At 36.8% G+C, this 24,380-nt stretch overlaps 1 protein-coding gene across 1 annotated transcript in view; it reads left to right on the forward strand.

Moving 5' to 3' along the window:
- The first annotated feature begins 3,855 nt into the window (after positions 1-3,855).
- The window catches only part of LOC121417377 (membrane-associated tyrosine- and threonine-specific cdc2-inhibitory kinase-like), a 42,496-nt gene continuing 21,971 nt past the window's right edge, over positions 3,856-24,380 (forward strand). Inside the window, exons 1-6 of the mRNA XM_041611061.1 lie at positions 3,856-4,126; positions 16,143-16,287; positions 17,863-17,963; positions 19,326-19,408; positions 20,348-20,473; positions 21,585-21,660. Of these exons, the coding sequence (XP_041466995.1) occupies positions 4,025-4,126; positions 16,143-16,287; positions 17,863-17,963; positions 19,326-19,408; positions 20,348-20,473; positions 21,585-21,660 (633 nt within the window). The 5' untranslated portion in view covers positions 3,856-4,024. The remainder of the gene's footprint in view (positions 4,127-16,142; positions 16,288-17,862; positions 17,964-19,325; positions 19,409-20,347; positions 20,474-21,584; positions 21,661-24,380) is intronic.

Below are 24,380 nucleotides of genomic sequence, written 5' to 3' on the forward strand. Positions count from 1 at the left end.
GAGAACAGTCGCCCATCGATCGCATATGATTTCTTTCAGTATGAATTGCTTTGCTACACAAAACATAATTTTCATTATTGCATTATCGATTTCATACAAATTCTGGTATTGTAAATAACATTACTTTGCAGGATATAATTTCCCTCTGTGTAAATTATGTTTAGTATACTGCATTAATGTATATAATATTCTACATCGAATTGAAATTATAATTTGGTTCAGTACTCGACTGTGTAAAACATATTTCCCCTTCATTGCTAAGGAACTGTCGAATTATCTTCCATTTCAGTATCAGCTATCAAAATCATAATTTATTCAGATTATAAAATTGCTCTGTAAAACAATGAGCAAAAGCGTAATTTAGATTAGGAATTAAATAATTCCTCTGTATTCTACAGAAACAAAATCGTAATTTCTAACATAAATTTACTGAGTCGTTTGGTGAATCGCCTGCGAGAGTATATAATTCCTTGGATATGACACTTAAGCAACTACAAAATTATAATATCTTCAAACATAACTTGAAAGCAAAGCTTCTTCTTCAATATAATGAAACAATATGAAATTGCTCTTTATTGATATGTTCTATTGCATTTTTGTCCACAGAGCTTATCCAGAAGTTTCTTAAATTATGTTGGATGGCAGCTGCTTACTTAATTTCTTTTGTTCCTTTATTTCTTTGTTTCTTTCTTTCTTTGCTTTTTGTCACTTTTCTGTGTTGTGTTGTTTTTGTCGGTGTAAGTTGATTGATAAAATGTTGTCTCGTGTATTATTATTAAGTAGTTATATCAAAAGTAATGTATAACAGGGAACCTTATCTACAAGCATTCTGCTTCTATAAGGTTTCCCCCACTTTCCGTTTTTTATGTACTTAAACATCTCTTAATATGTATTGTTTAAGAATGCTTGCTATTTATATGTGGCTGTAGTGAGGTCGACAACAAAAGACAAGCGTAACAAAGGCCTCTACAGGATTTCGTTGTTTAATCGATTAATTTAATATCAAATCCATATATACAATCAATCCAATTGGTCGTTTTAATCCTTTGAATCCAATTGGTACTTTTCACCCTTCTTTCAAACCAATTCGTTCCTTTAATCTGATTGATATCTTTAATCCGTGAAAACTGTGGAGTCAATGATAAAGAAAAAGGAATCATAAATACCAGCAAAATGAAACATCTTAAATATCACTAGAGCAACATCAATCTTTGGAAGACCTAAATAGTCTAATATAAACTAGATTCCAAATTCTCTCCACTATACATATGATTGTTTACTCATTAAAGGTTTCAAAAGTTCTACAAACATTCAGCTTTGATCTCAATACAATTATAATAAAAGTACAAATCAACAATCATCCTTGATATATCATATAATAAATGTAGTACAAAATGTAGTTTCCTGAGTCTTATTTGATTATGAATGTGTTACGATACTGCAACAAATAACAATCAAGATGTAATTCAAATTTCCCTTTTTTTTATTACAGGAAATAATTATACATAAATAAAACAAATAATGATCTTACATAAATCTCTTGAAGTGTCTGATGTAAAATCCAGGGTTATAGTTCACTGTTATAGTCCAATATATATATATTCCAGGTAGGCTGGGAAGATTCCTTATTGATGATGGCGATGATGAAACTGATGTTGAAGTCCGATGAATAATAAAAGTCACTGTAACGAGTTGAAATGTCCGTGAAGACGATGTTGATGATGATTAACAGTTAATTTCAGCAATCCATGGGTTGAAGCGTGTTCATTGAACAGGTTGATGTTGTTGATGAGAACTGATAATTTCTCTCTCAAAATAACTGCAAACAGTTCATTGATGCATAAACTGCTCTGATCTGATCTGGTGAAGTGATCTCATATGATGTGATGATCAAGTGATCTAATATGATGTGATGTGATCTCCTGCTCTCATATGATGTGATGATCATCTTGAAAAATCTGCAGCTTTATACTAATTACAAGTGTTCTAGATCATTCTCAAATTTCAACTAATCTACAAGCTTCTAGAATTCACTCTTCTGGAAGCTTCTTTATTTCTAAAACATTCTTGAATGACCTCATTGAAATCAACATGGGTAAACAAAATACCTAAGCCTATTCATTTCCACTACCAATACAATTCTATTGTTTGGCTTTTCCCTATTCAACAATAAAACTCCTTGGCCTTTAAATAGGCAAGGCCTGCATAATAAAAAGACATTCTGGAAAGTTCTTTACAAACATGCTGTGGAATGTACTTGATCATTCTAGGCTATTCTTAAAGAGGAAATAACTAATAGATTAATGTAACTGCTTTCACAATTCTTCTACAATTATTCTTATATATAACAAATGGGATCGATGAACCTGCTATAGTTTGTACATACATTATACATACTACATACATATTATCATTTGTCATTATGAACCAAGAAAAAGATCTCTAAAATCTCACTTTATGCTTAGACCATAATTAAAAATATATCAAATAAAACATCAACTAACCTCTTTGCTTGCTTTCTCAAGTAAATTGAATGTCTTCTGAGCCAGGATGTTTGTGATTTTGAAGGGCAAAATCCTGGTCCCTCACACAACCCAATGTCCAAAAATCAAATGCACTGTCATGGTGCTATGTAAGTGTACACATTGACTAAGGGAGTGCTAGATACAAATATGTTAATCAGGTAGTGCAATAGTGAAAGTATATATACAAAAAGTGCTAAATCACTTCTGCGCAAATTTTGGTGCGCTAATTTATCAATTCAGATGTACTTTCATCACATTATACTTTATAGTCTATATACGTGTGTGATGGTTGTTCAACTTAGTAAGTTAAGTTATCAAAGTTTTGTAACACTAAACGGATTTGTGGAAATAAAACCTAAATGAAATGAAAAGGGTCTAGGAACGGACTATCATACGCTAGTCACGTGACGTTGTACACAGAAAATATGCCATGTACTGCCTGCTCGATGTCAAAATTTGGGAGGAAAATGAGATGTAACCATTATACCCGTCATAAGCATTATATATCAACATGTAGGTAATCTATGTAGCATTGAGATGACAATCAATCTTGATCTTTTTGACCTTTACGGATATTTCAGTGGGAAAACGAAGATGCCAGTGTCTCGAAAATATGGGTGATATCGGACCGTTTGCCATAGCAAACGGTTGTGAATATGGACAATTTCAAATGAGCTGCGAGATGTAAATAGTGAATTAATTTTAATAATATTTACATCAAATGAATGGAATTGGATAAATTTTTCACACTTTTATCAATCTGGTGTGAGATTAAGATATACTTTTTTACGTAATATTTTTATACGTAATATTTTTGCAATATTACGCTCGTGACTAACGACTGTTTCCTGTGTTGAAGCTGTGTGTACGTGTGTGTGGAGTTTCGGGCACTCAAATGCACGCAACTAACCATTATGTTATTTATTTATTTGTTTATTATTTATTTTCTCATTTATTTATTCATTTATTTAATATTTATGCATTATTTATGCCTATTATTAATTCGTTTATTTATTAGTCCTTGATAAATGGGGAAGCTACCTGCATATGACGTTACAACAATGATGAAGCAATTCAATTTACTTCAAGGATGTTCTTCAAAATGTAACCAACATATTTTTTGTCATATTTCTGGTATTTTTTACAATTAACTTCGTCTCGCTGTTCAAACTTCCCTTTTTTTAAAAAAAAAAAAAAAGTTTGGATGAGCATAAAATGTAACGTAAAGATGGCGCTCTTCATTCTGGTAAGGAGGAGTGCTTGATGAATTTGCCCATCAATTGATATAAACCTCGGAACGCTCGGAACCAACCAACCTCGGAATTGCGCGCGCCTTTCGAGATTTCCCGCGGTATCGTTTGATAATCGCAATCACTCGTTAATGCACGCAACCCTCATAGAGTAAAACGTAAACAAGTGATCGCGATATGTCTCTCGCGGGAAATCAAATTTTATAAAGAGATCGAGAACGAAAGGAGTGTTTTTGACTGAACGCAGGAATGCATTCCAAGGTTAATTCAAGATCGAGTTTTAGTGGGTTTCCAACACCAGCCAGACCAGTTCCGAAGTTTTTCCAGGAACCGTCGTTTTCACATAAAAAGGTAAGCAGAGAAGATCAGAGCCCGAGTACATATTAATTGTGAGTGAGTGTGAGCAGCTGAGGCCTGACTGAGCATACCGTCGTCGATAGGCCCGGGCGCAGCGTAGCGGCCCGAGCCGCCGCAGCTGTCTGCTCAGCTGAACGGACGTTACCAAAGTAAAGCAGGGTCCTGTACAGACCAAAAGCTTCAGTCTCTGTATTTTGGTTGTTCCGCTGAACTACGTTGGCTCCACTCAGTAAAATGTCAGAAATTGTTGAATAAATCCCCAGAAACAACGGTTATTCCTGTATATATAGGCCTAGCTAGGCCTAGACAGAAATACCCGTCATTTCTGGGGATTTATTCAACAATTTCTGCCATTTTACTGTAATCCCCATTCACCGACGGTAAAGACTTTTAAAGTGTCCGTGTGGGCTCGCATTTGGCATCACACCCTCACTTTTGTCAATCCACAGTCCACAGTTTGGTGTAATTTTACACATAAACAGTAAAGGCGCACGGCCAATATTGGAGCCCGTCTCCGATGAGAGAGATTATCTCCAATATCAGAGACTTTTCTAAAAAATTTGGGTATCCAATCAGAGACAGTCTCCAGTTTGGGAGACCAATTTTCTTTGTTTACATTTGCTTAAAAAGGAGTAGGCCTAGATCTACCTTGGCGGCAGATTAAAATGTCATAAGCAGATTCCTTTTGAAATATTACCTCTTTTCACCGTCTACTTTTAAAATTTACCGTCTAGGCCTACTTTTGTTTTTATAAGGATTTTTGTTGTCATCCACACACAAAACAAATGGGCTTCTGACCTCAGTGGGACAAAAGTTTGGGTGGAAAAAATCATGCTTTTGAGTTTTGTTGGTGTTGTTTCTTTTGTTCTTTTGCAAAGCAAGTCTCCAATATGGGAGATTGTCTCCCTTATTGGAGAGAGTCTCCCATATTGGCCGTGCGCCTCTACTGTCTAAGGATTTATAAACTACAAACTAAGAATGCATGATTATTCACTATGAAAATACTTTAAACGATATGGTTGGAAATGCATGAAAATTATACTTTACCGATGTTTAGTTGGGTAGGACACAGGAAAAACGATCAAAATGGCAGCCAAACTACAGTGTATGAAATATTTACAAACAAACGGAGAAGGCGTCAACAATTTACGAATGTGATATCAATATTGCATTACCAACCAGCACACCTACAAGGCAAATAATATGATATGATACCAGGCGCGTACGCAAGGGGGGGGTTTCGGGGGTTCAAACCCCCCCCTTTCGTTTTTTTTTTTTTTTTTTTTTTTTTTTTTTTTTTTTTTTTTTTTTTTTTTTTTTTTTTTTGTCTCCCCAGAGGTCGGTCTGGTCAAGGAGTTATCGGGCAAGCGCCTGATAACTCCTTGGTCTGGTTACGGACAGTTCCCCTACCCAATAATGTATATGACAGCAATAATGAACAGAATCTCATGTTTCCGACGAAAAACACAGAAAAAATTTCCGCTCGCTTCGCTCGCTCCATTTTATTATATCTTTTATTTCCGCATATCGCCGACATGATCACGATATCACCATTAACAAGGCCATACATGATTATCATGATGTATACTTATGAATACAAGTGAACCAAGACAAAGACATACGTTTTCTTACAAAATATGTTTTACCAATATGAAAACCAAAATGACGGGAAACGCTAAAATGTCGGTTAGCTCGCTCCGCTCGCTCGTAATAATTTATGAAATTCCATAAGTATCTAGTCTCCTGTTCAAGGCCGTATTATGAGTGTTACGAATAGAAGGACATGTAGTATCGACTAATACTTGATTTACCAACAAGATATTGAGAAGAATTGTATGTTTTGACGGAAAAAACGCAAACATTTCGGCTCGCTTGCTCCGCTCGCTCGTAATTATTCATGACATTTCTCAAGTTTCTAGTGTTCTGATCAAGGCCATATCCAGGCGCGTAGCCAGGGGGGGGCGGTTGCCCCCAAAAAAACGTCCCCAAAAAGAAAAAAAAAGAAGGGAAAAAAGGAGAGGAGAAAACGAAAAGGGAAGGAAGGAAAGGGAAGGAAGGAAAGGGAAGAAAGGTAGCTTTGTGTTTTTTCTATTTATTCTTTATTTTTTTCTCAAAAGAGAAACTCCTTCACTCTTCTTGCTTTAAATTCATATATGAATTTTGCTTCCGCGCTGCGCGCGGTTAAATGACAATATTGAAGTTCTCCATTGTTCCCCCACCTTTTCTCTAACCCTGTTTTTCCACCTCAGCTATGTGCTTCTTGCCAGTTAAAGTTAAAATTGTATACATTAGGGCATGAATTTGAGTAAGGTTAGGCCGAAGTAAATGTATGAAGTTATCTTTTTTTTTCAATTGATCGCGCAACTTCTGGTCTGGTCGGCTCCGAGCGGGTAAAATCTTTATATCAGTTTCTGCCGTCACCTCCATAAAGTCAGCTTCTCCCGCTTTTCAGCTCATTACTATAAACAACCATAATTTGGGGGCAAACAGGTTCCTAATTTAAAAAGAGGAAGGTATGGAATTCGTGTCGTATTAAATAAAAAAGTAAATTTTTTTCTATCAAATTGTATTAAACTTCATGTCATTTCCCTGTATACATTCATCTCCTGTCCTGTTTTGCGCCTTCAGTTTGAAATTTTGAATGACACTTAAGTTTCTTTATATTCAAAATGAAGCGCTTCAGGATAAGTCAAAAAAAATAATCATCCTTTATTATATAGATAGATAATTTCAATAAATCACAGAAGTTTCAACTTTATGCGCACTATTTTTCCTTGTAATGAAGTTCAATAATCTTAGAAAATCAATTGAATTAGAGACGATTGGGTATTAGAGATATCTACATTTGATGAAACGTCCGCCCTTTGAAATTTCAGAGTTTCATTGCTCATCGCGGGGAGGAATATCTTCCTCTACCAATCTTCTCCGTTTTGCGAGTTAAAAATATGCACTGATGCTAAATTGTTTGTAATCAAATCTGATCTTTCCAAAGAAAGTTTCAATATATCTTTGAGAATACCCTTTTCACGGGACCCTTTTTATGGCAAGAAAAATTGATAAATCACTTTAGCTTCCGCGCTTCGCGCGGAGTTATTATCATTTTAATTTCCTCCATTGTATACTTCTTTTGTGCGTTTACAATCACTTTTGAAAACAAGGTTCAAAATCGCAATATAGTCAACCGAATAGGAGGTACTAGAGACAAGAGAAACGGCTCCTTTTCATTTTAATTTATGAAACACTAAAAGCTTCGCGCTTCGCGCGGGAGGGGGAAACTCCCCCTCCCTGCACCCACCCCCTAGGGAGCCGCCCCCTCCAAAATTAAATCCTGGCTACGCGGTTGGCCATATCATAAGTGCTACGATCCGAAGGACATGTAGCATCGACTATGATTCCAACAAACTATTGACAAAAAGGTTATGTTTTCAACGCAAAAACGAGAACATTTCTGCTCGCTCGCGGGTCATGATCGCACTGTTACATACCCCATCCCCACTTAAATGTTATTGTCTTATTTGCAGCGCTGAAAAAAAAATCATCACCTCCCCCCCCCCCCCCCGCTCTTATAACTTATTAGAGACTGGGCGGGAGATTTAAAAAAAAATCAGCTCGAAAACCCCCCCCTTTCAAAAATCCTGCGTACGCGCCTGTATGATACACTACACGAAGACAAACGATACTAGTGTAACACTCTTAAGATGTAGCGTGGTAATATGGATGGATGAGTGTTAACTAGTAGAACAAATGATGAAGCACAGTCATAATACATGTAGTTGGTATTCTGGAACATTTATTATAACAAAGTTATGAAAGTCGGATAAACCCAATATTGACCTCTAACCACATGAGTGGTGGTCTGGGTTTTAGAGGCAGGTCTACACCTGATGAAGGTGGGAAGCAAGATTGATTTTTCCTTGCTTTTCCTGTATGATTTTATGTAAGTCTCTGTTTATCCAGTTACTATATCTACAGACAGGCTAATTAGCCAGCTGTACCAGTATATGTTAAGTGTGAATAATATAAAACTTTTATAAAAGAACAGCTTTACTTTATGAGTTGATCTAAAGCTTAATCCTAGTATTATAGCTTTTATCCCCTGAGTATTCAGTGTGGTGTTACTCATTAGTAGTTGATCATTATGTACCACTGAACTCTAACAATATAGTTCACTGGTTTATACTGTACACAGTGTTTACAGGTTGTTCTTAACTTAAAGTGAAATGAATGAATATCTTACTCTTACATTAGATACACCTTCCGAAAAGAAACGTCCTCGTTTCATGATAGAATGTATGAAATGAAACTGATAACAAACTTATATAATAAGATATTGAATATCAGAGCAGTAAAGCAGTATCAATATAAACTTAACCACTAGGCTCTTCCTAAAGGAAATCATAAATCAAAACATATATAAAATTAAACTGAGGGGCCAGGGAGTAACAATGAAATAAAGATTAATATCAAAAAGGTATCCAAAGATATTTCAAGGAGAAAAAAAAATTGAGAATTGTCAAGTTCAGATTTATAATTGGAAATTAAACGTCCGCTGCATCTCTACCAAATAGGAGTCATCGTGAAACAAAACATGATTATTTAAGTCAGTGCTTAAAATGTACTTCATTACCAATGGAATATAATTTTTAACATGAAATGCAAAGTGAATTGTAATGATATCTGTAAAAATTGAGAACCATCTATAATAAAGACAGTATAAAGGTTAATCCACAACATCTCAACACTGAAAGAATTCAATACTGATTTGAGTGATGTAAGTCTGGATGAAAAAGATGCATGACTACAACAGAAGCTGACAACTCCATTATTTTGAAGAAAAAAAAGTTAAGAAAAGGAGCACTATCTATTCAAGGAAATGAAAAAAAAAATGTTATTTGAAAATACAATAAATGTAACAATTAAGCAACTACATGCAACTAAATGAAATGATTCCCCTAACAAAATAAATTACAGTCACTTCAAATGAACACAAACTAATCCAGAACTTATAACTTGGTGATTAAACTAACATAATCTACATCTATCATAATATCATGAATATTAACAACAACAACAACAAATAACATCATACATTTTTTTTTTAAATTGATCAGTGCTGTTTAGATCAACCTACCAAATAGCAAGAAGGGGACTACACTATATGGAACAACTGATTAAAATATAAAATTGTAGTGAAGTAACAAGGGAGAGGAATTCTTTACTAGAATGTTTACAAGTCTACAAATTTTCATTTTAAGGCTTGCACAGTAAATGTCCAGTCAAATTTGCGAGATGTCTCCTCAAAAGGAACTACAAAGCTTAACGATTCAGAAAACAGTGACAAAAAGTCCTGATAGTTCTTGTAATAAGTAAGCATAAACAGAGAAACGTATTGTAAGATATAGTAAACAAATTATGTTGAAAAAAAAATGAAAATACAAGAGCTTATTAAAAAGTACTAGTATGAATGATTGAGATGTTACACCTCCATCCACATCAAGGAAAACAATGACTAGACTGGAGACATAGGCAAACTAAGTATGTGAACGAACACTATTTCATGGTGGAATTTTAGGAGGATGGGAACTGGCATATCCATCATGAGATGGTGCCATGTGTAGGACCATGTGCGTGCTATGCATACTGGAAGGAGTGAGGACAGGGGATGAAAGAAGTCTCTGAGAAGTCAAGGAACTTGGAGAATGATGTGATATGGAAGAGTGGTCACCTTTGTGACCAGCTAAACCCTGATTGTAGTTCATTGGCGGATAGGATAGATGAGGAACAGGACTGAGAGGAGGAGAGGAAGATAGTGATGAGTGGTCAGAATGGATGTCACTCTCATCATCAGAATCGACAGACAGACTTTTGAAGAAATGAAGTTCATGTGATTGAACAGAGGAGTTAGTTGGTAAGCTAGGTTCAGCACACGCTATTGTGATTGATGGAGGAGATGGAGGGGGACTGGGTAGATCAAGTACACATCGTGAGAGAGGTTCAGAAGCGATTTCTAGGGGTGGATTCAGAGTGGTGAGTAGTGTAGATGCACTGGTAGGACATGTAGATTTGGGAGCATCTCGGCACAAATCAGGGATGGGAGGTGTAGGAAGGGAGGATGGATGAGAGATCACGTCACATTTGTGTGGCAAAGAAGATGAAGGGAAAAGGGATGTGCAGTAGGAGTTGCACTCCTGACAGTGAGAGCAGAGGACAGCGATGTCCTTACGCATCCCATGCCAGTAGCACAGCTCATCAAAGAGCTGGGTTGTCTTGGATTTCCCAAAGTGTTGTGCAGATGGAGATGAGTGGAGAATAGAGAGGACAGTGGGTATGAGGGAATGAGGGATGACGAGTTGATATATGATAGTGCCAGAAGGATGCCTCTTTCGGCGGCATAGCAAGCCATCCCTGATCACTAAACGATCAAACTGAGTTCGATACTTGAAGAGACACTCTTCATATCGGGGAATAGTGGATTTTGGGGGCACATGACCAGTACGGACCCATGTAGTCACCTGGCAGAGGATAGGGTTCTGATGTTGAGCCTGATGGAGTCGAATGCCTCTATCCATCAATGCACCACACAAGGCGGAAACAGATGTAGGTGGAGCATTCTGAGGTGCAGTAGGCAATGGTGATGATGGTGGAGAGGGATTTTGTCCTCTTTCTACTGTAAACGATGGTGTGGTAGAAAGATCAGAAGAGTTAGAAGAAAAGGGAGGATAAGAGCGAGAGTTCTTCTGCAGGCAAGATTTCTTAGGCACAGAAGAAGGTGGTGGAGGTGAAAAGAGTTTCCTGCTAGGACGAGGAGACTGGTGGTCACGCTCATCGTATCTAGGAGAAATAGGACGAAAATGATAGCTGTGAGAAGAAGACGGAAAATGAGAGCGAGAGGAGCGCCTGTCAAATGAAGGAGAGATAGGAGGGGAGTGATATGGGTGTGAATTATATTCTATGCTGGGAGAATGGGGACGAGGTCGATGTGGCTCGTAATTGTACGATGAATGGTTGTAGAATGAACGAGAAGTATAAGAGGAATGAGCATGAGAAGAAGAATTATAATAGTGGTGATTGGGGGAAGGGGAGAAAGATCTGTGATAACCAGACTGAGAAGGAGAATAGTCATGAGAAGATGAATACATGGCGAAATAATTCAATAAAGAAAATCAAAAGCTGTACAAACTCAAACAAAAGAATAAAGGAATAAAACTTACGCAAATGCAAAATACAACAAAAAAAACAATACCAACATAAAAGAAAACTATGTTAAAGATAAAGTTCAAGTTCAATATATCATATAGACATCAGAATGAGGTTAACCAGGAAACAGAATAGGTCACAATCCAAAGCCAAAACGACGTTGATGAAGAGGTAATTGATAAATGATGATGATGGCGAGGATGAACACAGCGATGACACTGAAGACCTCGGCGATGACAAAACATTGGTGACCGTTGAAAATGAAACTGGAATTCTCGGACAGCCTTGGGAATGTCGGTATTTCAGGATGCAGAGGTCCAGGATAGAAATAATGAAAACGTAGAAATAAAGATATGAAGACCTCAGCTACATGTCCATGTCCGGGTCTATGTAGACCGCATACATAGGAGTTGAAAGTCTGACAAAATATTCACCCGGCTCCGAACAGCAAGTAATGTTAAACAGTCATATATCAAAATAGTTCAAACCCGCATGGCAAAGATTTCCAAAAGAAGTGATTGGAATCTCGAAGATATTTAAGAATATAAAAAGTTGAAGAGTCATATAAACTTTGCAGTGATGTAGTTGTCCAATGATGAAGAACTCCAAATATGCAAAATCGATATCAAAATGTCAGGAACTGCAAAATGTCAGGAACAATCGAGTATCAAAAAGACTGATGAATGTTCGAGCGGGATGGCGTATCCCACCGCTGCCACCAATGTAACACTCTTAAGATGTAGCGTGGTAATATGGATGGATGAGTGTTAACTAGTAGAACAAATGATGAAGCACAGTCATAATACATGTAGTTGGTATTCTGGAACATTTATTATAACAAAGTTATGAAAGTCGGATAAACCCAATATTGACCTCTAACCACATGAGTGGTGGTCTGGGTTTTAGAGGCAGGTCTACACCTGATGAAGGTGGGAAGCAAGATTGATTTTTCCTTGCTTTTCCTGTATGATTTTATGTAAGTCTCTGTTTATCCAGTTACTATATCTACAGACAGGCTAATTAGCCAGCTGTACCAGTATATGTTAAGTGTGAATAATATAAAACTTTTATAAAAGAACAGCTTTACTTTATGAGTTGATCTAAAGCTTAATCCTAGTATTATAGCTTTTATCCCCTGAGTATTCAGTGTGGTGTTACTCATTAGTAGTTGATCATTATGTACCACTGAACTCTAACAATATAGTTCACTGGTTTATACTGTACACAGTGTTTACAGGTTGTTCTTAACTTAAAGTGAAATGAATGAATATCTTACTCTTACACTAATAACAGGGATATATCGAGACATTTATAAAGTTAATACAATAATGACGTCATTCAAGATGGCAGCTGACAAGAAAAACCGTCAGGTCAGGTAAAAATGTCTTAGATGACAGATTTCTCAATCATCCAGTGGATTTTTTTTCAATAACTCCGTTCCAAGGTATGCAATTACTTAAGTTATTTATATTTCCCTGATAATGGCATGAAACTGTAAATTTCACTCAAAAAACAGTTTTAAATCGCGATCTATAAAACGCTACTCACTATACGTTGTGCCACGGGCCCCCAAGCTCTTCAGTCTAGTATGGTGAGTGGAGCCAACGTAGTTCAGCGGAACAACGAAAATACAGAGACTGAAGCTTTTGGTCAAGGTCCTGTATAAAGTTAGTCAGGAATAACCATCGTTTCTGGGGATTTATTCAACAATTTCTGACATTTTACCGTAATCCCCATTCACCGACGGTAGAGTGTTCATGTGAGCTCGCATGTGTTATCACATCCTCCCTTTTGTTTTGTCAATCAACTATCCACAGTCACTTTGATGTAGGCCTACTTGCACAATGCACACATCAGATTTTGTCTCACGTTAAGGATTTATAAACTACAAACTTTCAATATTTGATATTCTATTATTAAAATACTTTCAATGATATTGATGAAAAGGTATGAAAATTGTACTTTACCAATGTTTACTTGTCTTGGACACCGGAAAAACGATAAAAATGGCAGCCAAAATATGAAATAAAATACAAAGGAACGGAGGGCGTCAACAATTTACGAATGTGATATCGATATTGCTTTCAATATTAATTATTATGCGATCTGCCCCACATGGGAGCTAAACCGCTATGATCACAGGTAGCAGACTTCAATCGATATATCGAGACATTAAAAAGTTAATAAAGATAATGACGTCATTTAAGATGGCAACTTGCAAGAAAAACCGTCAGCTAAGGCGAAAATGTCTTAGATGAAAGATTTCTCGATCATGCAGAGGATTTTTATCAATAACTCCAGTCCAAGGTACACACTTACTTATATTTCCCTGATAATGAAACCATGAAACTGTAAATTTTGCTTAAAAAACAGTTTAAATCGCGACCTATAAAACGTTAGTTCACTTATAAGTTGGCTGTACGTACGGGCCTCCAAGCTCTTCAGTCTATGTATTGTTGAGTGGAGCCAACGCAGTTCAGCGGAACAACCAAAAATATACAGAGTCTGAAGCTTTTGGTCTAGGTCCTGTACGATAGTTTCTTCATTTTAGCAATTAGTATATCTGCCCATTATTATCTTGTCAGTATAATAGTTCTATATGAAGATTTTGTGAATAAATAAGATATTTTTTTCTTGTAAATAGTGTAAATTACTATATCATATGTTCACTAAAAATGATCACAATTTATTTTCTGCAACACTATATTTAGGCCTAGTTAAAATTATTGTTTAAACTATGGGGCTAATCTCGATTAGCATCTTGCTATTCTGTTAGCTTCAATTACCAAAAGTTTTGTTTAGATGTGATTTACTCCATTGTACCTGACTGATATATTTGGTGTAGGTCCTAACTATTAAAGTCAATTCAATTCAGTAGAATACTATCATTACACTTGTACGATGATGACAATGGGTATATTGGGTGAACATTATTTGTGCACATTTGTCGGTATGAAAAATTGTCATTCAAGTTTTCAACCCCCAAATTATAATTTATGTCCAACTCAAAGTTCACACAAAATTAAAGTTGATTAAAATCATCAATACCAAACAGAAGGCAAGATCCTATCTAGTCATGATAACTGATCAAATGATAGTTAACATCGTATTGACAGTAATTTTCCATTTCTGAAAATCTTTAATTTCATTTGAACTTGATCTAAAAACAATTTTGGTCGCAATAGTTGTGCGAGACTTGAAAGTAAAAAGTCAGCGAACGATGCTGTAAAAAAATTTCGAGCGGCGAATTTATCATGAAAAATGATGAGGGAAGGGGGGTGGCTGAATCAGCAACCCCCCTGTCTTCTCAGGGTTAAGTCCCTTCCACTAAAATTGAAAAACAAAATGAAAAGGTTTAAAAGTTAACTCATTTATTTCATTAATTGTACGATAGTGAATGTAATTATTATTATTACCAGTACATTTCTTATTTCCTCAAGAAACCCTAGCGAAACTAACACTAACAATAGATTCGGGCCTAATTAAACAAAAGAGTAATACATGTAGGCCAAAGTGACAATTTCAGGAGACACAGCACACTGTACTTTTCGTAAGGCTTTAATCTGCACCTATGAATGTTTAAAGGACCAGTCCACCCCACCAAAAACTTGATTTGAATAAAAAGAGAAAAATTCAGCAAGCATAACACTGAAAATTTCATCAAAATTGGATGTAAAATAAGAAAGTTATGGCATTTTAAAGTTTCGCTTTATTTCACAAAAGAGTCATACATTGTATGCGCATCTCGGTCAGTATGCAAATGAGGAACTGATGACATCACTCACTATTTCTTTTATATTTTATTATATGAAATATTTTGATTTTCCCATCATTGTCATGTGAAATGAAGTTTCATTCCTCCCTGAACACATGGAATTCCATTATTTTAACATTATGTGCTTTCAGGCAAGGAGGTCCTAATCATCGAATTTGTAAAAATTGAAATATTGTATAATTCAAACAATAAAAACAAAAGAAATAGTGAGTGAGTGACATCATCGACTCTCTCATTTGGATGTAAATGGCTCGTTCATATAACTATTTTGTTAAAAGTAAGCAAAATTTTGAAATGTCATAACTTTCTTATTTTACATCCGATTTTGATGAAATTTTCAGCATTGTGCTTGTCTGATTTTTCTCGATTGATTCATATCAACATTTTTCTGAGGTGGACTTGACCTTTAAAAAGAAATATTGCGCATATAAATGCTGTGGATCATCATCATCAAGCTACACTGAGTGTAGTCTAAGCCTACCATGTTCAAAATATAAAATAAAACTTGTTATTCTTTTCTCGTCTGTTTTAAAGAGAAATGCCAGTAGTTGCAGTAAACACTGACTTCATAAGGAAGTCTGTAAAACAAGGCTGAATTGTCAGTATATCATCAAGGATCTAGATCTGGTACAGTTACATAAACTGAACTTTGTGAAATCTTGAAATTCTACGCTGTAAAATGTTCAGACTGGAGATCCCAACACAGATAAGCGCACATGGGACAGTGTATAATTATTGCTTTGAATGCTGGGCCCGACGCTCTACCCGAATCCTGTGCTTATTTGCTGATTTCTTAGCAATTACACAATTTCTTCCAGAAACCTTTGGCACATATGTTTTATTTAACACAAACAGACACTTTGGTGGTCATTTCAGTGGTTTCTATTTGAACTCATCTTGATATCATACCAAAAGTGGCATTTACCTTTAGACCCACTTCACAGAACCCAATGGCTCCCCACAAAAAAATGTGTTGTACTACTATATTGAATAAAAACTAGAATTGTAACATTTTTTTTCTTTTTTGATTTGTTTCAGAATACTGGCTCGACCCCTCATGGCTCCCTACCACCGCGACCTCCAGCAAAGAGTCTTCCGTCTGTGAGCCGTTTGTTTCCTCACCGATCTAGAACTGAGGATGAGAACAGAGCTACAAATGTTTCCTTCAGACAAGCAGATAACTGTATCCTTCAATTTGATAGAAAATGTTTACGATTAAGGGCAATTCCATAAAATATGTACGTCCGACCTCCCATACGTGGGACTTTCATGAAAATATCTGTTTCTGATGTCTTGGTCTTTTGACAGTCTGTAATGCTCTCAAATGACCATGACTTGGTCAGTTTATGAAGTGAAGTAAAACCTGGGAAAAGTGGAGGTCCGACGTACAAAAAGGTTGATTATTTTACGGAATTGCCCCTGAGAGTAATTATTTTGAATTGACGAGAGCACTTGTACTATTTTATACAAGCAGATAAATGTATCCTTCATAGTTAAAATAATGAGACTAAAGAATAATTTTTTCAGAGCTCTTTATTCTTCAAATTGGCAACAATATTATAGGTTTAAATGTATCTTGTAGAAAATCTTTTTTTTTTAACTATTTTTAGTAGGTAATATTCATAATAAAAGGTCTTTGTTCAATATCTTTTAGATTTCAAATTGACAACACTCCAGATCAATGTATCCTACATGGAAAATAGCATTTTAAACTCATTTGATACTAGCAGCTACACTGTATTTGAAGCTCTTAATTTTTCCAGTTTTATTCTTTATACATGTATGATCAACACTTGTATCAAGTAAGAGTTGAAAATGTACAAACTTGTTTGTGACTGCAGTGAAATTTGGGTTGTAATGCTTTGCCAATTTAAGGATTATAGCGATGATTTCCTTTTAGAATAAGGATTTTTCACATGGCAATCAGTCAAATTTGACAACTTTTTTTTTATTATTATAAATTTTATTGCTTCAAAATCAAATCACAATATACATAAATAATAGCAGCAATATAATAAATCATACATACATGTAAGTAAAAAAAAAAATGTGTTATCATTCAGCAAGAACTTCTTGATACTTGTTTGCAGAATTCCATTAATCAAAGTGAACTGAAAGTTTGCCTTGTTTTACTGCGATTGCTTGCTCTACTTTTTCTAAAAAAATAATTTCATTTTTAAAATTTGACTACTTTTGCCACACTCTATAGGTGATTAGATGTATTACTTCGGAGTGATCTGTGCGTGTGTTTGTCTTTTACACACATGAATATTAAAATCACATATGATTGTCCTGAATGTCTGGGACAGAGTTTTAACGTCACATTCTGAAAGACAAAGCTGTGCATCGATTTGAAAAGTTTCTTTTCATGTTTGTCTCTTGAATTACAGGTGTATGCTTCATTCAATGGCCAATTTTGGAAGCGCCGTGGTGTAGCGGTTCTGACTCTCGCCTTGTCAGAGGGTTGTGTGTTCGAATCCCTCCATGACCTAGCGCCCTTTGGCAAGGCATCAATCCACACTTTGCCATTCTCACCCAGGTGCTAATTGGGTACGGGTAGGAAACAACCGTCGTTGTGGTTGGTTTAGCAAGTTTGCGCCTAACACGCTGCTTGGAATGCTATGAATCCAGTGACCGGGTAACAATATTTGTGAAGTGCTTTGAACAGTCGTAGATTGATAAAGCGCTATATAAATGCCAATTATTACTATTATTATTATCAATTGATGTTATAATCCTTGACTAGTCTATTTTCCAGCTGTTCTCCAGAGTCCTCACTATAACCAAAGCAGTGGGGAACTATATTTTGATCAGTGTTTCAGAGTGGAGAGAAGACTAGGAGCTGGATCATTTGGAGAAGTAAGAAATGAAGGGTCTTTGGATCAGGGGCAGATCCAGGATTTTCAAAATAAAGAGGGGGTGGGCACATTTTCCCAATGAATATTTGGAAAAAGAAAAGAGGTTTTCACCTAATTAAATTGAAGGTCATTTCACCCGCTGAAAATTTGACAAAAAAAAGAAAAAAACAAGGTCCTCACTTTCAAAGGGGGGGGCACACTTGGGTATTAATGGCATATTTACATTACAAATTTTATGTCTTTTTAAAAGGGGGAGATAGGCATGGGCTGGATGTGCCCCCCCCCCCCCCGGATCCACCGCTGCTTTGGATGCATAAAGCTGTCTCAAACCAAAAGTTGAGAATTTAAGAAATAAATCATTTGGCACGCCTTAGCTAATTAAAAAAATAATCATACTTTTATATTAACTGTAACTTTAACAGGCACAGTGTTTCCAAGGAGATGGTTTTTCAGCAAAAAAGAAAAGAAAATATGGTCACACAGCTCCTTGTATGTTTACACTTATGTTTTGTTCATAAAGAGGTGGTTACAACAGACTTTCAGTAATAGGATACATTATATCCTTTTATTCCACAATATGCAAAAAGGGGAATGTTCAAAATTATTTACACTTTTTTTTTTGCAATGACGGGTTCCAGACACTTCCTGTAGTTAAGGTTCCACCGTTCCAGCATATAGTGAATTATCTTTTACACCAGTCCTATGTAAAATTTTCGCTAGGTCCTTCGAGTTTGTAGGATTCCTTGCGTCATCCTTCACCTGAAGCTCCCTCCACAATTATTTTCAACAGGGTTAGGTTTAGGTCTTTGATTGGTCACTCCAAAATATTGGTAGTGTGGGCCCAAAACCATTTCTTGACTTTCTTGGCAGTGCGTTATTGTACAATGCCTTAGTATGTTGTACGTGAGCAAATGGGAGGCTGAATGTAAAACATTCGTACCGTTGCACACAAGGTGTACTGTCCTAAATGTACCGTTGCACGGCTTTGGGAGGTGACGTGACAGTAAAAATGAAGGTGCAATATGTGTATAATTAAGCCTGCTGGCTAAATACGCAATACTGCCCAAGGTCATGTGCGCTTGTGGGATTTTGCTTTTCGCTTTTAATATTTTAGATCCCTTTTCATAGATTACTGCAGGGAAAATTCTTAGTTTTTTCATATTTTCGCTTAATTCTGAGGCGTTTGGTGAATATTCTCATTTGTGCATGGTGCGAGATTTCGCATTCGTTGAAAGAAAGAGACGCTCTTTTTAACTCTGCTAACGCCTGGTTGAATAGAGCATCTTTCTTTCACCTCATGCGAAATATCGCTCCATCGCACTCATGCCTATACGTTATTTATATATTGTTGCATTCACACTAGGTTTTCAAGGTCCAGAGCAAAGAAGATGGCGGGTATTACGCAGTGAAGAGATCAAGAGATCGGTTCAGAGGAGAGTCCGACAAGTGAGTTACTGAATAATGTATTACCTCAAAACAACAAGGTATAACAAAGCTTAACCCTAAAAGGACTGGGCTATTTGAAATGTATTGAGGATGGGGGGGGGGGCCTTGATTGCAATATGTTCCAAAGGATTCTGGAAGAAATTTTGTAATTGGCGAGAAATAAGCAAATTGAGCATGATGTTTCACCAAAATAACTTTACCTGGGGAGCCTTTCATCAATATTTTTGTCCCATTTGTCAACTTGTGGGGATTTTGGTTGGCTGAGAAGCACTGTTACTATGGTAACTGTCTGATAAAATGGGAGTTTTGAGATCAAACGTCTGACAGGTCCTTTCATGAAACGCTCCCCAGTTCTACATGTACATCTAGGATAATATGGTGACAATTAAACTTTGGTTTTACAGACTTTCTCATGAAATCAGTGTTTACTGTTTGTACCAATAATACATGAAGCGTTTTCATTTATTTGATGCAAGATCAAAGAGTAATGTGGATAAAATACCTTGTTCGTGGGCCGTGCCGGTAATTGAACCCCAGACCTTCATGGTGTATCCTGGCGCCTTGGACCACTTGGCCACAGTATCCTTTAATGGGGAAAGGGGAAAACTTCAGGAAACATTCTTTCTTTAATGGAAAGGCATTTCATTTTTAAGAATTCATTCATTTTTATATCATCGTTTCAAAGTGCTTCATTCATCAGCGCTGTGAATGAGGACTAGAGTAATATTACTAACAGAAAGGGTCTTTAATTTGAGTCGAACATGCAAATTCAAATTAGTATGGACTCCTCAAAAATGTTGTAAACATTTGCTACACTCTTCCAAGATCTGAATACATGTACTTCAATGCAGATATAATTCACATTTTAACAAACTATAAGCAGGCTACATGTGTAATGCTTGTGAATTTATTTAAATATAATTATGATTAAATTTGCAGGAGGAGAAAGCTGGAAGAAGTGAAGAAACATGAGAGTCTTTCCAAACATCCCAACTGTGTGGAGTTCTATAAGGCATGGGCAGAGAGGGGACATTTATATATACAGACTGAACTCTGCAAAATGACGTAAGAAGGGCTGAGGTAGGGTTAGGTAAGGGGGTGGGGAGAGGGGACATTTTTATATACAGACGGAACTCTGCAAGATGGCGTAAGAAGGGCTGAGGGAGGGTTAGGTATGGGGGTGGGGAGAGGGGACATTTTACAGACAGAACTCTGCAAAATGACGTAAGAAGGGCTGAGGGAGGGTTAGGTATGGGAGTGGGGAGAGGGGACATTTATATATACAGACGGAACTCTGCAAAATGACGTAAGAAGGGCTGAGGGAGGGTTAGGTATAGGGGATGGGGAGAGGGGACATTTTTATATACAGACTGAACTCTGCAAAATGACGTAAGAAGGGCTGAGGTAGGGTTAGGTATGGGGGTGGGGATGGGGAGAGATAGCATTATGGGATATACAGAGAGAACTGTGCAAGATGATGACATACAGTTGTAAGAAGTATGAGGGAGGGTGGGGCATCTGTATGGGGTGGGGATGAGGTGAGAGAGGGCATTTATATAGATAGAACTGTGCAAGAGGATGTAAGAAGCCTTAGGGAGGGTTAGGTATCGGGGGGATGGGGAGGGAGAGAGCATTATGGGATATACAGAGAGAACTATGCAAGATGACGTAAGAAAGCCTGTGCGAGGGTTAGGGTTGGGTGGGAGAGAGAGAGAGGACATTTATATATACAGACAGAACTGCAGAAGATGACGTCTTGTAAGAAGCAGGAGGGAGGGTGGGGCATCTCTATGGGGTGGGGGTAAAGTGAGAGAGGGCATTTATATAGATAGAACTGTGCAAGAGGATGTAAGAAGCCTGAGGGAGGGTTAGGTATCGGGGGAAGGGGGAATGGGGAGAGAGAGAGCATTATGGGATATACAGAGAGAACTATGTTTAGGGTTCCCACCTCAGTAATGCAACAAAGGTTTCTGAAAGGTGTCCTCCAAGCTTTAGGCAGTGCTCTTTGAGGAACCAGCTTACAGCTGTACTGTGCGTTCAAAAAAAAAAAAAACAGATAAAAAAAATTTAGGGAGGGGGTAGACACAATGGGAAGTAGTAGTTTACCTGGGTAAAAAAAATTGATTATTTTCATTACATTTTTATTTTGCATTTCTTTTCATTTATTTTTTTTCAGCTTGCAGTCTTATGCTGAACAGAATCACAAGATTCCTGAACGTATTCTCTGGAGCTTCTTAGTGGATCTTATACAGGTAATGTGAAGAAATTGGGCTCTGTTTCTGACCTTCCATGTCAATGATGATGATAAACAGTTCTGGGCTCCGTAACACAAAGCATTGCGATTGATCGGTCACTTGATTTTTACGATTGATTGTACATTGTAGTCAATGGAATCAATCATAGCCAAATGCGCTAGGATCATTGCTGAGTTTTGTGTTGTGGGCCCCTGGTATTGTGCATATTGCATTATGATTATAACATTGTTTATATGCATGTCCATAGGATTTGGATATTATTACCCGGGCTTCAGCATGGCTGCCGAAATTACTTACAGAGCACATGCAGTAGTATTTGATTCCTACTACATGTAGGTACCTAATTTTCTCACCTGGGTCGAGTGCAGCAACACATAGATACATTTCTTGCTGAAGGAAACTACACCATGGCTGGGATTTGAAAACCTCAAAACCACAGTGAGCCAAAATCAATTTTGAGATATTTAAGATTTGAAAATGCAGATTGTAAAGTGTAAGATGATAATAATAACAACATGCTTATATAGCGCATATCACTGCCAAATGCGCTACTATGCGCGTAATTGGATATTACATGTATTACCCTGGCTTTTGCTCCACCGCCTATTACAGCGCGATTGCATTTCTAGGAATGAATTCCTGCCAGGTAATCATTTACCTCACCTGGGTCGAGTGCAGCACAATGTGGATAAATTTCTTGCCGAAGGAGTGCAGCACAATGTGGATTAATTTCTTGCCGAAGGAAGTTACGCCATGGCTGGGATTCGAACCCACGACCCTCTGTTTCAAAGTCCGAAGACTAATCCACTGGGCCACAACGCTCCACATTGATAATACATTACCTGTCAAAATTGTTTGAGTGACAATAACCCACACAGACAAGTAAAAAATCAATGAACATGTAGCACCTTAAAAGCGTAAGAATTACACAGGCTATAAAGTTTGGGGTTCACTCATTTATTGTTCAAAAATTGATTGTGTGAATGTGTCTTATTATGATTAAATGGTGTATCTCACATTTTGTGAGATACAAAATACATAGATTTAAGAAACAGTTGAAAAGGTACTTGTATCCAGGATAGATGTAGCTTTTGAAGTGTTGTAAATTGATCTACAGTGTAAACGCTATGATATAGTGTACCGTATGGGCACTAGTATTCAACCCGGCATAATTCAAAGATTTTGAAATATTCCTGAAAATATTTAGAAATAGGGAATTTATCTTAATTTCATACCTTTGTTATTTCCAGGGTAATCTGTTGTCAGTATTTTCTTTATCAATCTGTCGACTGTATGTGCGGAGAATCGAATTATGCGCCGATGGCCTTTTGCACTGGATTGCACTAGTATTCAACCTAGTGAGGATAGATAGCAAATCTCATAAGGGTTTAGATTGCTAAATTAGACCTAGATCTATGTAAGTCTCTGGCTTAGATTAATTCCCTGTTTGGTCTCATCTCAAATGGTGTAGTCCATAGTCGGATGGGACAAGGGCAGATTGAGAGACAGGGCCATCTTAAATCACTAGGTTGAATACTAGTGCAGACGGGTTGAATACTAGTGCAAAAACCCGTCGCCATGTAATTTGATCGCCCGCGCACACAGTCGACTGGTTGAAGAAAAAAATAACGGAAAAAGAAGCACCAGCATTTGCGCTTGGAAATAAGACAGGTCTGAAATTCAGGTGAATTCCATATTTCTATATATTTGAAGAAACTCTCAAAACGGGTTGAATACTAGTGCCCTTACGGTACTATGTACATGTATAGCGTTCCTAAATGCCTTATTATTATTATCATTTTTTGAAAACTTAGAAAATTTTGTTCCCAATCAAAGGGTCTTCTCTGTGAAATACAATTACAGTCCAAGACTTATGGGGATATACATGTGTAGCTTTTGTGGAAATGGCACCAATATTGTGGGATAACCCACCTCATAATATGTGATCAATAAAAAACTTCGACAGAGTAAAATCTGTGTCAGAAACCTATCACACATAGAGACTATTCATATTGCATTATGGGTCAGTAAGAACCAAATCATCAGTTATCATTAACCCTATCTAGGCCGGGGTATTTTGGGAGTTCCTATGGCCGGGGGGGCCTCCCAGGCCCCCCCCAAGATCTCGGCCATCGACCACGTGATCGCGCCGAAAATTGGCACGCGGGTTGCCTGGGGCATAATCTACAAGATTGTATAGTAGTTTATTTCATGCGAATCGCTATTAAGTGATTATGCTAATTTATGCGTAATTAGTATGCGAAATCATACTTTTCCCTCTAACTCCCTAAATAAAGCTCCAAATGTACTAATTCTTGGTATAGAAACTCTTTGTGGTGTCCTTAGCAAGTGTACATGAAAAAAATTGTGATATCAAATCATTTTCTTATGTATTATATTGTTTTTTGCAATTTCTTATGTATTTCTTTGTTTTTTGGACCTTTCGTTTTTCATTGTTTTTTCAATGAAATTTGTTGGGGACTCTTCTGTGATCATAAAAATCATAAAATGAATACATTTAGACTAGAAAAACAATAAATAATCATACATTTATGAATTTTGGTTGAAAACACAATTTGCATTGACTTTGTACACGAAATCACGTTTTTGAGCAATTTTCGGTCTGACATGCACTTACATAATGTTGCGTAATTTCGGAACCACGTACCCGGGTGATGCAAAATTGGTCTCAAAAGTTGCGCAAGACTTGAAAGTAA

Source organism: Lytechinus variegatus, chromosome 6 (genome assembly GCF_018143015.1).
Source record: "Lytechinus variegatus isolate NC3 chromosome 6, Lvar_3.0, whole genome shotgun sequence".
Lineage (NCBI taxonomy): Eukaryota > Metazoa > Echinodermata > Echinoidea > Temnopleuroida > Toxopneustidae > Lytechinus > Lytechinus variegatus.